Below are 17,542 nucleotides of genomic sequence, written 5' to 3' on the forward strand. Positions count from 1 at the left end.
CAGAGTTACCACCACTTTTAAATATATGTGTCATAGGGAGATTGGTTCAAGATGGCGGAGCAGAAGAACGTGCGCTCACTCCCTCTTGCGAGAGCACTGGAATCACAACTAACTGCTGAACAATCATCTACAGAAAGACACTGGAACTCACCAAAAAGGATACCCCACATCCAAAGACAAAGGAGAAGCCGCAATGAGATAGTAGGAGGGGCGCAATCACAATAAAATCAAGTCCCATAACTGCTGGGTGGGTGACTCACAGACTGGAGAACAATTATACCACAGAAGTCCACCCACTGGAGTGAAGGTTCTGAGCCCCATGTCAGGCTTCCCAATCTGGGGGTCTGACAACAGGTGGAATTCCTAGAGAATCAGACTTTGAAGGCTAGCGGGATTTGACTGCAGGACTTCGACAGGACTGGGGGAAACAGAGACTCCACTCTTGGGGGGCACACACAAAGTAGTATGTGCATCAGGACCCAGGGGAAGGAGCAGTGACCCCATAGGAGACTGAACCAGACCTATCTGCTGGTGTTGGAGGGTCTCCTGCAGAGGCGGGGGGTGGCTGTGGCTCACCGTGGGGACAGGGACACTGGCAGCAGAAGTTCTGGGAAGTACTCCTTGGAGTGAGCCCTCCCAGAGTCCGCCATTAGCCCAACCAAAGAGCCTGTAGACTCCAGTGCTGGGTCGCCTCAGGCCAACCAACCAACAGGGAGGGAACTCAGCCCCACCCATCAGCAGACAAGCGGACTAAAGTTTTACTGAGCTCTGCCCACCAGAGCAACACCCAGCTCTACCCACCACCAGTCCTGCCCATCAAGAAGCTTGCACAAGCCTCTTAGATAGCCTCATCCACCAGAGGGCAGACAGCAGAAGCAAGAAGAACTACAATTCTGCAGGCTGTGGAAGGAAAACCACATTCACAGAAATAGAGACAAAATGAAAAGGCGGAGGACTATATACCAGATGAAGGAACAAGATAAAACCCCAGAAAAACAATTAAATGAAGTGGAGATAGGCAACCTTCCAGAAAAAGAATTCAGAATAATGATAGTGAAGATGATCCAGGACCTCGGGAAAAGAATGGAGGCAAAGATCGAGAAGATGCAAGAAATGTTTAACAAAGACCTAGAAGAATTAAAGAACAAACACCTAGAAGAATTAAAGAACAAACAAACAGAGATGAACAATACAATAACTGAAATGAAAACTATACTAGAAGGAATCAATAGCAGAATAACTGAGGCAGAAGAACAGACAAGTCACCTGGAAGACAGAATGGTGGAATTCACTGCCGTGGCACAGAATAAAGAAAAAAGGAATGAAAAGAAATGAAGACAGCCTAAGATAACCTCTGGGACAACATTAAACACACCAACATTCACATTATAGGGGTCCCAGAAGGAGAAGAGAGAGAGAAAGGACCCAAGAAAATATTTGAAGAGATTATAGTCAAAAACTTCCCTAACATGGGAAAAGTAATACCCACCCAAGTCCAGGAAGTGCAGGGAGTCCCAGGCAGGATAAATCGAAGGAGAAACACACCAAGACACATAGTAATCAAACTGACAAAAATTAAAGACAAAGAAAAATTACTGAAAGCAACAAGGGAAAAATGACAAATAACATTCAAGGGAACTCCCATAAGGTTAACAGCTGATCTCTCAGCAGAAACTCTACAATCCAGAAGGGAGTGGCACGATACATTTAAAGTGATGAAAGGGAAGAACCTGCAGCCAAGATTACTCTACCCAGTAAGGATCTCATTCAGATTCAATGGAGAAATCAAAAGCTTTACAGACAAGCAAAAGCTAAGAGAATTCAGCACCACCAACCCAGCTCTACAACAAATGCTAAAGGAACTTCTCTAAGTGGGAAACACAAGAAAAGAAAAGGACCTACAAAAACAAACCCATAACAGTTAAGAAAATGGTAATAGGGACATACATATCAATAATTACCTTAAATATGAATGGATTAAGTGCTCCAAACAAAAGACACAGGCTCGCTGAATGGATACAAATACAAGACCCATATATATGCTGTCTACAAGAGACCCACTTCAGACCTAGGGACACATACAGACTGAAACTGAGGGGATGGAAAAAGATATTCCATGCGAATGGAAATCAAAAGAAAGCTGGAGTAGCAATACTCATATCAGATAAAATAGACTTTAAAATAAAGAATGTTACAAGAGACAAGGAAGGACACTACGTAATGATCAAGGGACCAATCCAAGAAGAAGATATAACAATTATAAATATATATGCACCCAACATAGGAGCATCTCAATACATAAGGCAACTGCTAACAGCTATAAAAGAGGAAATTGACAGCAACACAATAATAGTGGGGGATTTTAACACCTCACTTACACCAATGGAGAGATCATCCAGACAGAAAATTAATAAGGAAACACAAGCTTTAAATGACACAATAGACCAGATAGATTTAATTGATATTTATAGGACATTCCATCCAAAAACAGCAGATTACACTTTCTTCTCAAGTGCACATGGAACATTCTCCAGGAGACATCACATCTTGGGTCACAAATCAAGCCTCAGTAAATTTAAGAAAATTGAAATCATATCAACCATCTTTTCCGACCACAATGCTCACTATGAGATTAGAAATCAATTACAGGGAAAACAATGTAAAAAACACAAACACATGGAGGCTAAACAATACATTACTAAATAACCAAGAGATCACTGAAGAAATGAAAGAGGAAATCAAAAATACCTAGAGACAAATTACAACAAAAACACGATGATCCAAAACCTATGGGATGCAGCAAAAGCAGTTCTAAGAGGGAAGTTTATAGCAATACGAGCCTACCTCAAGAAACAAGAAAAATCTCAAATAAACAATCTAACCTTACACCTAAAGGAACTAGAGAAAGAAGAACAAACAAAACCCAAAGTTAGTAGAAGGAAAGAAATCATAAAGATCAGAGCAGAAATAAGTGAAAAGGAAACGAAGAAAACAATAGCAAATATCAATAAAACTAAAAGCTGGTTCTTTGAGAAGATTGATAAACCTTTAGCCAGACTTATCAAGAAAAAGAGGGAGAGGAATCAAATCATAAAATTAGAAGTGAAAAAGGAGAAGTTACAACAGACACCGCAGAAATACAAAGCATCCTAAGAGACTACTACAAGCAACACTATGCCAGTAAAATGGACAACCTGGAGAAATGGACAAATTCTTAGAAAAGTATAAGCTTCCAAGACTGAACCAGGAAGAAATAGAAAATATGAACAGACCAATCACAAGTAATGAAATTGAAACTGTGATTAAAAATCTTCCAACAAACAAAAGTCCAGGACCAGATGGCTTCACAGGTGAATTCTACCAAACATTTAGAGAAGAGCTAACACCCATCCTTCTCAAAATATTGCAGAAGAAGGAACAATCCCAAACTCATTATATGAGGCCATCATCACCCTGATACCAAAACCAGACAAAGGTATTACAAAAAAAGAAAATTACAGGCCAATATCACTGGTGAATATAGATGCAAAAGTCCTCAACAAAATACTACCAAACAGATTCCAACAGCACATTAAAAGGATCATACACCATGATCAAGTGGGATTTATCCCACAGATGCAAGGTTTCTTCAATATACACAAATCAATCAATGTGATACACCATATTAACAAATTGAAGCAGAAAAACCATATGATTATCTCAATAGATGCAGAAAAAGCTTCTGACAAAATTCAACACCCATTTATGATAAAAACTCTCCAGAAAGTGGGCATAGAGGGAAACTACCTCAACATAATAAAGGCCATATACGACAAACCCACAGCAAACATCATTCCCAATGGTGAAAAACTGAAAGCATTTCCTCTAAGATCAGGAACAAGACAAGGATGTCCACTCTCGCCACTATTATTCAACATAGTTTTGGAAGTCCTAGCCATGGCAATCAGAGAAGAAAAAGAAATAAAGGGAATACAAATTGGAAAAGAAGAGGTAAAATTGTCACTGTTTGCAGATGGATTTGGATTGGAAGAATCAATATTGTGAAAATGACTATACTACCCAAAGCAATCTACAGATTCAATGCAATCCCTATCAAATTACCAGTGGCTATTTTTACAGAACTAGAACAAAAAATCTTAAAATTTGTATGGAGACACAAAAGACCCCGAATTGCCAAAGCAGTCTTGAGGGAAAAAAACGGAGCTGGAGGAACCAGATGCCCTGACTTCAGACTATATTACAAAGCTACAGTAATCAAGACAACACGGTACTGGCACAAAAACAGAAATACAGATCAATGGAATAGGACAGAAAACCCAGAGATAAACCCACGCACCTATGGTCAACTAATCTATGACAAAGGAGGCAAGGATATACAATGGAGAAAAGACAGTCTCTTCAATAAGTGGTGCTGGGAAAACTGGACAGCTACACGTAAACGAATGAAATTAGAACACGCCCTAACACCATACACAAAAATAAACTCAAAATGGATTAGAGACCTAAATTTAAGACCAGACACTATAAAACTCTTAGAGGAAAACATAGGAAGAACAAACACCCTTTGACATAAATCACAGCAAGATTTTTTTTGATCCACCTCCTAGAGTAATGGAAATAAAAATAAAAAATTAACAAATGGGACCTAGTGAAATTTAAAAGCTTTTTCAAAGCAAAGGAAACTACAAACAAGATGAAAAGACAACCCTCAGAATGGGAGAAAATATTTGCAAATGAATCAACGGACAAAGGATTAATCTCCAAAATATATAAACAGCTCATGCAGCTCAATATTAAAAAAACAAACAACCAAATCAAAAAATGCACAGAAGACCTAAACAGACATTTCTCTAAAGAAGACATACAGATGCCCATAAACACAGGAAAAGATGCTCAACATCACTAATCATTAGAGAAATGCAAATTAAAACTACAACGAGGTATCACCTCACACCAGTTAGAACGGGCATCATCCGAAAATCTACAAACAACAAATGCTGGAGAGGTTGTGGAGAAAAGGGAACCCTCTTGCACTGTTGGTGGGAATGTAAATTGATACAGCCACTATGGAGAACACTATGGAGGTTCCTTAAAAAACGAAAAACAGAATTACCATATGAGCCTGCAATCCCACTCCTGGGCATATACCCAGAGAAAACCATAATTCAAAAAGACTCATGCACCCCAATGTTCATTGCAGCACTATTTACAATAGCCAGGTCATGGAAGCAACCTAAATGCCCATCGACAGACGAAAGGATCAAGAAGATGTGGTACATATATACAATAGAATATTACTCAGCCATAAAAAGGAACGAAATTGGGTCATTTGTAGCGATGTGGATGGATCTAGAGACTGTCATACAGAGTGAAGTAAGTCAGAAAGAGAAAAACAAATATCGCATATTAATGTATATATGTGGAACCTAGAAAAATGGTACAGATGAACCAGTTTGCAGGGCAGAAATAGAGACACAGATGTAGAGAACAAACGTATGGACACCAAGGGGGGAAAGTGGTGGTGGTGGTGGTGGTGGTGGTGGTGGTGGTGGTGGTGGTGTGATGAATTGGGAGATTGGGACTGACATATATACACTAATATGTATAAAATGGATAACTAAAACCTGCTGTATAAAAAATATACAAAATAAAATTCAAAAGTTCAAAACAAAAAAGACAGACAAAAAAATATATACATGCTATAAATTCACAAAGTACAAGTGTGCAATGTGTCCTGTTAAAAGTTGATGATTAACTTGTGAGACAACTGGAGAAATCTGACTACTCACTGGGTTTGATAGTGGTAGGTAAATACTGTTAATAATATAGTGTTTTTAATTTTAATAAGAGAACGCTTTTTAGAAATATGTACTGAAATTTGGATAAAATGATACGATGTCTGGGATCTGCTTCAAAATGATCTAGAACAGGGGTGGGGGAGGGGTGAGTGAGGATTACACAGCAGGAGGTGGCAAATGTTTTCTACCAAGAGCCGAAAAGTAAATATTTCAGTCTTTGCAGGCTTTACAGTCTGTATCACAATTACTCAACTCGGCCAATGAGCACAAAAGCAGCCATAGACAATAAGTAAACAAATGAGAGGGGCTGTGTTCCAATAAAACTTTATTTACAAAACAGGTGGCAGGCTGGGTTTTGTCCACAGGCCCACAGTTTGCCAACCGCTGGTATAGATGAAACAAGAGTGGCCATGAGTTGATAATTATTGAACCCAGGTGTTGAGTGTGTGGGCATTCTTTGTCCCACATATTTGAAAAATTCAACATGAAAATTTCTATAATTTCCATAATAAAATGTTTTAATTTTTTTCTAAGAAGTCGATGTTTATCTTTGGTAAGTTCCCTGGACTTAAAGTAAAAGGAGAAACAGAGTGAGAACTAAGGAGGCGGATTATGAGTGTGATTTCCAGAACGGTAAGGAAGAAAAGGAAAACACAAAAGCATTCTACTGGAAAACTGAAACTAAAAGCAGCCAATCCGTGGAAACTTGTAGGACTGGAAAGTGAGGTGATATTTGCCCGGCACACGCCTGACAGGTGAACAAAACAGAGCACGGGGGTTCTCCCGATACGCCCACCTCTGAATTCCTCTCCCTCCGCAAGCTTCGGAGGGGGAAGTCAGCGTTCATGTTCTATGTAGGAGCCCTTCATGGCTGCTTTACTGGGAGGTGATTCTTTCCTGAGAGCAGAATGCATTCCCTTTTGAAAGCTCTCAGGACTGGGAGACGCATGTGGAAAGAACTTTCTGTCCCTGGCAGACAGGGAACCAAACCCCTTCTCCTTGAACTTGGACACTCTTCCCTCACTTGGAAGCCTCACTCATCCTCTGGTTTTGGAGAACTTAGCTGTGTTCTCGCAAAGCCCGCTGAACGAGAAGCACACTGTCTCCAGGGGCTGGTTGGACACAGGGCGCTATGAAATGCATCAACACCCTCTCTATCTTGGCTTCCTTGTGCTCTTTTTTCCCCCAGAGATGCTCTAAATGTTCCTAGTCTGTCCTAGGAAATGAGAGCAGAATTAAAGTAAGTGAGTAGGAAAGGCAATCAAGGGACCCAGGATAAATGTCCCTGGACTTTGCTACCTCTGCAGAAAGAAACTGAAAATCGGGCCCTACAGGATATTTCTGTAGGTGAAATGACTGAGGCCAGTGAGACACCAAGGGCCCCAGAAGCCTCCCCAACCCTCCTTCCTCCAGAACCCAATATCCATGGGGGCTCTGAATACCACTTAAGAAAGCCCATGGCCAATACAACACATGTAGGAGAAGGGAAAGTAGAAAGAGAGAGCAGAGAATGCAGAAGGGGATGACTGTCGGAGGAGGGGAAAATAAAGAGAGAAAGGAGGAGAGTGGAGGAAAATAAAGAGATGGCCATGGCAGTGAGTGGTGGAGAAGCTGATGGGGGACTCTTGGTGCCAGTTCTAGAGCCTCGGGTCTTACTGGTTCAAGCCTTACCCTGGAGGAAGAGGCCGCTCCCAGGTGGTGGTCTTGGTATTGTGGTCAACATAATAGACACGCCCGTTGGGGAGCTCTCGCTGCTCCCATCTGCAAAATAAAGTCAAGGGAGGCATAAGACACACCGGTGAAAGTCATATGCCCTTGCTCAAAGGAGTCATTCACTACTATTAGGCTAATGTGAGAGGTAACATCAAAGTCGACATGCAAGACCAACCCGCTGGTCAGACAAGCTCCATGTTGTCACTGATGGTGGCACCCACGTCTGCTTCCTGAAAAAACTATAACAGTTCCCCTTTATGGATTCAAAGTACTAGATAACCCATAGATCATGCTAAATTCCCTAAACAACCCATATGAATCTACATTGCCATGGATTTTTGTGAATCACTGTCTCTTGGTCATTTTGGAATCAAAGAGCCCTTTAGGAATGGATGAAAACTTCCAAAATGCACTCACCAACAAAAATGTGTGTGCAATTTCTGGGATTCCTGGACCTCTTCTAAAGCTCATCCATGGACCCTCCAGCGCTTGTAGCCTACTACCTTCTAAAGTCACAAATTATATGACTATCCCTGTTCTCCTAGAATCATATATATTCATGATCACATTTCTTTTTAAAATACAAGATTCATTTACAGAGGATCTTTAAAAGAGATCTGGATGAATCAAGAAACATAGCATACTGCTATTTATTTGCCTGCTCTACCCCTCAGTCTGTGTGTGGGTTACTATGAGATCAGGGTGCTGAGGGTGGCTCATCTGTGCTAAGGGCAGAACAACAAGGTAGCAGATGATCCAAAGAGTTAAGACAAAGACAAAATCACTACAAAATACAGCCAAGGACCACCCGTCCCCACACTCGTGTTATTCCCATATTCAATGCAATCTGACAATAACTCCACTTCCCTAGAATACAGTAACCTACATATACGGGATGCAAAGATTTATGTTTATAAAATGATTACCATTTTATGAAGGATGTTAATGGTCCCGTTAGCCTTTATGTTTTACATTGATTTTATTTACTTCTACTTTTGGGTACTGCCTAGGGGAAGGTGACCTCTGCCAGGAAGCTAGTACAGTCCTACTGAAATGCTTGTTTTAAAAACACAAATCTATGCCAATGTGATTGATACATAAGGGAACGTACTATGAATTTTGGGTTTGCTTTGCATGAATTGGCCTTCAAAACACACTAGTTGAACACAGAAGACTTCCCCCCCAGCTAAACCCAGTCGTGTAGAAATACACAAAACCCATACTCATCTGCCGGCTACCTCACTTTACTGCATGTTACACACCATACTCACCCACATCTGGTGTTACATCTCCCATCTGATTTCAGAAAACCCTCTTTGTACCACTTCATGACAACACTCACAAGCTCCAACCTTTCCAACACCTGCTTCCACAAGCAAACTTCAGGTCTTCTCATGGAAATGTGCCATATGTATTGTAGTCTTATGATCTCAGCCATTTAACATGTGTAAAACCATGCTACCATCGTTATTAGGTTCCTATTTGTGTCACTAACAAATTTTTGACTGTTACACCCCTAATCCATTTTTCCCCGTAAGCCCTGTGGTTTTTACTGCATGATTTGGCATAGCGTGGTGGTTTCTAGGAACACATATGTTATAGCAGAGTTGACTGTACACTGAAATAAATGTCCTAACTTCTGTTACTAAGCCTGGTGTGTCTACTCAAATAGACATCAGCTTTATTCGATACCATTTCTCACGTCTGATCAGCGGACTGCATTGATAAGCCCCTCTGAGGTTAATTCAGATACAGGTATACACAAGGTTTCTAAGGCAAAGATGGGAAGGGGGTAACCATCACCCACTGAATGTCCACAATGAGCTGCAGGCTCATCTTTACTTGATTCAGTCCTGCCTTCATCCTTTACAGTGGCACATGCCATCACCATCGAGGGAACTGAGGCTCAGAGAGGCTAAGTAACTCTTACATGGCATTTAAACTCAGCTCTCTGGGACTTCCCTTGTGGTCCAGTGGTTAAGACTTCACCTTCCAATGCAGGGGGTGCAGGTTCGATCCCTGCTTGGGGAACTAAGATCCCACGTGCCTCGTGACCAAAAACCCAAAACATAAAACAGAAGCAATATTGTAACAAAATTCAATAAAGACTTTAAAAATGGTCCACATTGGGACTTCCCTCGTGGTCCAGTGGCTGAGACTCCATGCTCCCAATGCAGGGGGCCAGGTTCGATTCCTGGTCAGGGAACTAGGTCCCACATGCCACAACTAAGAGTTCACATGCCTCAACTAAAGAGCCCACATGCTGCAACTAAGACCCGGCGCAGCCAAATAAATATTTTTAAAGTTATTTTTCTTTAATGGTCCACATCAGAAAAATCTAAACAAACAAACAAACTCAGCTCTGACTCTCTAGCCCATGAGTTTTACCATGTCACTCTGAAAGGAAGAAAGGAGGAAAAGGAAGGGCAACTGGAACTTATAAGGAACCCACAACCCAGCAGACAAGGTGCCAGGTGCCTTTCCAAAGCCCACCTCAACGTGAACAGCTTTCCCTAGCACAGGGGTCTGGGTAGGGGGACCTATAGGATCAAGACGACTGGGGAGAAATTACAGTAAGTCCACCTAGTTAATTTCTAGGCTCCATTTTAATCACAACCCTCTGCTCAGATACAATCTATGGGAAGAGGCTGCACATTTTGCACCACTGGGAGGCTTAGCCTGGGAGCAGTGAGGTCTGGTAGTTCCAGACTCCCTCCTTCCAAAAGGGATCAACTACTGTGTTGAGGACCGGAGTGCTATAAACACCATTAAAATGGGCTCGAGAACATTTTCTCTCCTGGGTATTCCCGCTCAAGGTTCTGGTTGAAGCAGATACTGGTGACTTGGCCCAGGTGCCCTGGGTTCCTCCCACTGCAAAAGGAAGATTCTTGCACTTCAGTCAGTATTTTATTGAAAGGGCAGAATCTTCTGACAAAACTGACCAGGTGAAAATAAACACAGGGTAAAGTTAAAGCTCTTCTCCCTCTCGATGCCCTTCTGAATTAAAGACAAAAGAGTAAACAGATATTGCCAGCTCAAAAGACTGGTAGGGATCTGGTGGGGACCCTTCAGCAAAAAAGGCTAACATACTGTGATTTCACACCAGCTCTCTAAATTCCTCCTGTCTGCTGGGTAATCAAGCAGCAAATCCGATACTCTCTTTATTCATCTGAATTTGGAAATAAGGAAAGCCTTGAGAAAGATACTTGGCTTAAGGGTAAGTAGTGAAATATGGAAGCTCCTCGGGCAAGGGTAGCAAGCCACTCTTTCATAACATTTGCTCCTAATAAAGACTTAAGGAGCTGAGAATTCCTCAGCATTTCCTAAGAAATTAGCTCTATCCTTCCTGTCCTTGGCAATTTTGTGGCACAAAAGCACCAATAAAACAACTTTGCTCATTTTGCAGTCACTAATTGGAAAACTGACCATAATTGGTGGGTGGGGCTGCCCCTTGAATGAAGACAAAATATGTGTTGTTGCAGTTGGAGAGAAAAGGTGCTAAAACACATTTTTTCTTTATTCCAACAATTCTTTTGTTACAACTTTCATCTTATAAGTGGTCTCGACTTCAGGCTTCTTTTCTATTTCATTTGAGGCAAGGAGAAAACTTTGGTTTTATTATACGTTGGCTAATAGTTTCATTTGAAGATGGAATAATTCTTAAAATTCCATGAATTAAATGCCTTGAATTGACACAGTGGTCTTCCTGCACTGCCAGAAAGGAAATCGGTGTGAAGTCCTCTTTGCTTATATTCAAGAGTTATGACGGCTCCTCCCAAGCCTTGACAAGACCCGTCTATCCTGTCTTTGATCCCAGCTGATCCTAGAAATGAAAGGCTGTCTTTTGGGCACTGTTATTGTCCAGCGAATCTCAGTGTCCTTCTATGAACCCCCTCAATTGGCTTAGCTAGAAAAATAGTTACCAAAAGGAACAAGACCTTTCTTCCATTACCTTTCTTTTGATATCTACATTTTTCCTTTTAAAATTGGACTCCTGCTCGGATTCAATGTCCATGTGGGTCCTCCCTGATCCGTGACCTGGCCTAACCGCTTTCCTTAGAGAACTCTCAACTCCTCCCTACCTGCACGGCTCCTCAGAATTCATACAAATCCCTCCCCTCCATTTGTGTAGCAGAGTCGGTTGATTCTATCGTCAATCAAACGAGCCCCCGGATTCTCATTTCTCCGCTGTAACTGCTGACCCATATAGACTGAGCCTTCCGACTGTCTTGGTTTGGTCTCCCCATGCCAAGAAAGTGATACTGGAAGTGACCTTTCATCGGCACATCCCTGGCAGGGGTTAGGTTTCTGAACCTTATAAGCATCTTCTTCATGCTGAGATTAAAAGGCTTTTCAATCAAACTACCCATGGGTCTCGATACTGCATCCTGGTCACGTGGGTCATATCTTCTCCCACTGAATAGCTTTCTTTGATGCTCTCAGAAACAGTGTTCAAAGCACCAAGCTTGATTCACGTCCCTTCCCAACACATTGCTCCTTGGCTTTCGATGTATAGCCTTTAGTTGGACCATGGACTACACAGGGTCTTTCTATTTTGAAAGTACTTTAAAAATAGTCTCCAATTTCAATTAATCTCTGTACTTTTTTTTCAACCTAAATTCCCTTTGCTCCTATGGATTTTAACTGTCCTTCATTCAGTTTGTAATAGGGAAGAGCAAATCTGACTCCATATTAGATCAGTTTCCTTTACTTTAACCTTAGTGCTCTGTTGCCTGTGCTTAGTCATGCTGGCTCCGCACCTTTTGTAAAAGAATGTTGCCTATAGCCTGAAATATACAGGATAGCTCATTCTCAAGACTCTGACCTTTAAGAGTCCATTCATTTAGAGATAAAAAAAAGTTGCAGAACAGAGAGTAACATTTGTCTTGTTGGAGGTTTACAGGAACATTGAGACTTGACCTACAGGAGCACTGTGACTTGACCTAGCTGCATGAACAAAGGATTCCAACACCAAGAAGTCTGAGACAACTAACCATGCCCCTCCCTCACCTTGCCTTTAAAAGTGCTTTGCTGAAACCCTTCGAGGAGTTCAGGGTTTGCTGGGCACAAGCCACCCATCTCCTTGCATGGCCCTGCAATAAACCTTTCTCTGCTCCAAACTCCAATGTTTCGGTATTGTTTGGCCTCACTGTCCATTGGGCGCACGAACTTGCGTTTGTTAACAAGTTGTATATCTTCCATGCCCATGCCCCGATCCCCCCCACTATCATCGTTAAAAAGGTAAAGGATGAAAATCTCAATTCCATTATTAGGATGGCATCCAATCATTTCTCTCCTATGTTATCTGAAAGGAAATTGTCTGGTCACTTAACAGTGACCACACTTTTTTTTTTTTTTTGGGTGCACCACGCAGCCCCCGACCAGGGCCCTCAGCAGTGAAAGGACAGAGTCCTAACCACTGGACCGCCAGGGAATTCCCTGAACCACATTTTCTTGTGGAAGGTTTCCTAAAAGGTCTTCAGGAAATCAATTCTCAGTTACTTGCCGTTACAGTGTATATTCAACCATCCTGACCAACACACTTCTTGGTCAGATTCCCCTAAGTTTGGACAGAATCACAGTTTCACCAAGAGTCGGATTAAATTGGGAAGGAATTTAAAGCTGGATAATCCGAGGATTTCAGGTTAGTATCAGAGATGCTATCATCACACTCACAAATTCTTAGTAAGAACATTATTAATTTGTATTATTTATAATTTGTTAATAAATTTTATTAACAAAAGCACTGGGCATTAGTAAAGCTGACTCTCATTCAACATACACTCTCTCCATCAGAAAACAAAGTCATGCCAGAACACTTATGCACCAATAAAGAAAAGATGCCTTGCTGGTTACCTGGACAAAAACTAAACTTCAGAAAAATACACTGAAAGTATTCAGGTATTCTTAAAGCTGCCTATGTAGAAGTTCAACTCCACTCAGGCAAATATTACAGGGAATTCATATTTTCTTACTTCATGCTCTTATAATAAATTTAAACTCTGAACCAAATCCTATTCCCCAAACTCTGGCCACTTCCTGGGTGAACGGTAAGATTTATTTCCCCTGTAGGGACATTGTCAGACTGTTTTATGAGTCAAAAATCTGTGTGCAGTGGAACACATCTCCTACTCACTGTTTTCATTGCTTCAGTAGGTCCTCTGTAAACTGGGTAGGAAGTGTGTTAAACTCAGACCTTCCCCCAAGAACCCTTCTTGAAATACTGAGCTTTCCTTTAAATCCAAGCACACTAACCCCCTTTTTAAAACTATCAACAACCAGCACTTTATGCCCCTTAATCACAGGGGGGCACAGTAGTAGCTTCTGAGGACTCTGAATTAAGGTCTGTTTTTCATCTCTTTCTTCTTCACCCATCCCATTTTCTTTGCCTTGGAAAAGTCCCCAAAGCTCTTCAATGGAAGACGGCAACTGCTTTCAGGACTTCCCTGGTGGCCCAGTGGTAAAGAATCCGCCTTCCAATTCAGGGGACGCGGGTACGATCCCTGGTCAGGGAACTAAGATCCCACATGCCGTAGGGCAACTAAGCCTGTGCGCCACAACTATTGAGCTTGCAGGCCTCAATGAGAGAGCCTGCATACCACAAACTACAGAGCCCATGCACCCTGGAGCCTGCGTGCCACAACTCGAGAGAGAAAACACACACGCCACAACTAGAGAGACACCCGAGCACTGCAACAAGGAGACCGTGCCCCGCAATGAAAGATCCTGAGTGCCACAACTAAGACCCAACACAGGCAAAAAAATTAAAAAAAAAAAAAAAGATATGCTCTCACAGACAGGCAAGACAATTCCTAGAGACGGTGTCTATTAAAAAAATTTTTTTAACATTATTGCAGATTTTAAAAACTGTGCAGATAAGTTTGGCAATGCAGGGAAATAGCCACTTTTAAAAAATAGTGAGGGACTTCCCTGGTGGTCCAGTGGCTAAGACTCCAAGCTCCCAATGCAGGGGGCCCAGGTTCGATCCCTGGTCAGGGAACTAGATCCCACATGCCACAACTAAAGATCCTGCACACCGCAACTAAAGACCCCACATGCTGCAACTAAGACCTGACACAGCCAAATAAATAAATATTTTTTTAAAAATAGTTAGTGGGAGCAAAAATGGGTATACTCTTTCCTAAGGGTAATTTGGCAACTTAGTCAAAAACATTTCCTACATGAATACCTTTAATTCAGCAACTCTGTTTCCAGGACATAACCTAAGGAAATAATTATGTGTCAAAAGATTTAGCTTTAAGTGCATCCATCACAGTATGTTGCAGCATGTTACAGAAAAACTGGAAACAACCTAAATGCTCCAAAGTGGAGGATTAGTAAAATAAATTATGTTCATTCTATAACGGGTATTCCATCATTTAAAATATCATTGTGGATAATATAGATTTGTACAGATGTTTACAATATATTGGGTAACAAAAATAAGTGAAAATATAACTTGCATAAGATAATCAAAATTTTGTTTAAAAATTATAAAAATATACTATTTTTCATTAAATCTAAAATGCCACCAATTGTAAGATTTTTTACATACCACCAAGAAAGAAAAAAATGCTGCCAATTAAACTATGACACTCCAATGTTTGTAAATCACATCTTGATTTTTTTTTTTTTTTTTTTTTTTTTGCAGTATGCGGGCCTTTCACTGTTGTGGCCTCGCCCTCTGCGGAGCACAGGCTCCAGACGCACAGGCTCCGCGACCATGGCTCACGGGCCTAGCCGCTCTGCGGCATGTGGGATCTTCCCGGACCGGGACAGGAACCGTGTCCCCTGCATCGGCAGGCAGATTCTCAACCACTGCGCCACCAGGGAAGCCTACACATCTTGATTTTAAAGAAGTTAAATGTGAAATAACATGCGTATCAGAATCTACAAAACATGGGGGCAGGGGGATCACGTATGCGTGTAAAATTTTTACAACATCAGAGTAAGGAAGTATTTCAGACAGACACAAAAGGCACGTGAAAAAGATGAACAGATTTGGCTATCTAAAAATTTGAACTCCTGTACAATAAAAAGCAACATTAAAAAGTGAAAAGAGGGCTTCCGGTGAGGGCCAGTGAGCCATGGCCGCTGAGCCTGCGCGTCTGGAGCCTGTGCTCTGCAACGGAAGAGGCCACAACAGTGAGAGGCCCGCATACCGCAAAAAAAAAATAGTGAAAAGACAAGCCACAGACTGGGAGAAAATATTTGCAATGCACATAATTGAGAGGGGATTAGTATCCAGCATATATTAAGAAATCCTGCAGATTAAAAAGACAGATAGCAAACAGAAAAATGGATAAAAATATATGAATAGACAATTCACAAGAAAGGAAACTCAAGAACCAAATTAAAATAACATGTAAGAAGAGGTTTTCAAATTAAAACCAGCAAAAGATACCCTTTCACACCCATTAGACTGGCCAACATGAAAAAAAATCTGACAATTCTAAGTTTTAGCAGGAATGCTATGCATGCTCATGGGAGCATGAACTGGTGAGCCGACTCAAAAAGCAATCTGAGGGCTTCCCTGATGGCGCAGTGGTTGAGAGTCCGCCTGCCGATGCGGGGGACACGGGTCTGTGCCCCGGTCCGGGAGGATCCCACTTGCCGCGGAGTGGCTGGGCCCATGGGCCATGGCCGCTGGGCCTGTGCGTCCGGAGCCTGTGCTCCGCAACGGGCGAGGCCACAACAGTGAGAGGCCCGCGTACTGCAAAAAAAAAAAAAAAAAGCAATCTGATAGTGTCTACTAAAACTGAAGACCTTCATCTTCCTACAAAGAAGAAACCCTAGTTCTAGTACTTGCACTAAAGAAACAAACATGCACACAAAAAGGCATACACAGAAAAAACTTCATTGTAGCATTGTTTATAAAGGTAAAGATGTATAAATAAACACAAATATAAAATGTTATTTTTTATATTTTACATTTATATGATATAGAATATACACAGTAAATATAAATTTTAATTATAACATAAATAAAATTTTACCTATTCATACAACAGAAGACCATATAGCAGTTTAAATGAATGTACCAAGTTCCGTGTATCTCTGTATATAGGGAATGGGACCGGGGAGGGGTTCACAGGGACTTTCAACTTTATTGGCAGTCTTCATCAAGAGGTTAAAAAACAGGGGGGAGGTTTATAGCAAATGCAGCATAATGCTAAAGTTTGATATGGCTCGGTAGGGGAGCCCACAGGTATTTCTTGTATTACTTTCTATTCTTATCTGCATGCTTAAAATATTTTACAATTAAAAAATAAAATTTAAAAGCACATACCCTAAGACTGTCAAAAAATTTTGGTAGATGCGTGTTGACGCGTACATGTCTGCGTATGTGGTCTTGGGCAAACTGCTTAAGGTTTCCTCATTTGCAAAATAAGGGTGAAAGTAGCTACTACACAGAGTGCTGTGAAGACCGAAATAACCCACGTATGAAACCTAGCACTCCCCAGAACTCTGGAAACATTTAACACATGTTAACTCTCACCAATGATCAGGCAAAAAAATACACAAGGTGCATGAAAAGCACCAGTGGTTAAATCTAGGTGGGTGTGTGTTTGTTATTGCTGTTGTTCTACTTCTTTCTTCTATTTTTGTTTCTAAGTTTCCCCCCCCCCAAAAAAACTGTAAAAAATTGTAAGAGCTATTGAGAATGAAAACACTTATCCAGTCATTCAACAAACACTTCTCACTCCAGCTCCCTAGGAGCCAAGTACTATGCTAGGTGCTGGGAATACAAAAACCCAATAATCCCAACTCCTGAGGAGCTCTCAAGAAAGTGTAGCAAAAAATGAAAATTCCTGGGCTTCCCTGGTGGCGCAGTGGTTGAGAGTCCGCCTGCCGATGCAGGGAACACGGGTTCGTGCCCCGGTACGGGAAGATCCCACATGTCGTGGAGCGGCTGGGCCCGTGAGCCATGGCCGCTGAGCCTGCGCGTCCGGAGCCTGTGCTCCGCAACGGGAGAGGCCACAGCAGTGAGAGGCCCGCGTACAGCAAAAAAAAAAAAAAAGAAAGAAAAT

At 41.6% G+C, this 17,542-nt stretch overlaps 1 protein-coding gene across 4 annotated transcripts in view; it reads right to left on the reverse strand.

Moving 5' to 3' along the window:
* Positions 1-17,542, reverse strand: part of WWP2 (WW domain containing E3 ubiquitin protein ligase 2) — a 145,481-nt gene that overhangs the window by 26,035 nt on the left and 101,904 nt on the right. For 3 of the 4 annotated variants that reach the window (XM_033434278.2, XM_049703977.1, XM_033434279.2), the window contains exon 9: positions 7,470-7,559. In XM_033434278.2, coding sequence (XP_033290169.1) covers positions 7,470-7,559 — 90 coding nt within the window. Of the gene's footprint in view, positions 1-7,465; positions 7,560-17,542 lie in introns of those variants that run through there. The other variant, XM_049703979.1, reaches the window with a different exon arrangement.

The sequence above is a fragment of the Orcinus orca genome, chromosome 20, assembly GCF_937001465.1.
Source record: "Orcinus orca chromosome 20, mOrcOrc1.1, whole genome shotgun sequence".
NCBI lineage: Eukaryota > Metazoa > Chordata > Mammalia > Artiodactyla > Delphinidae > Orcinus > Orcinus orca.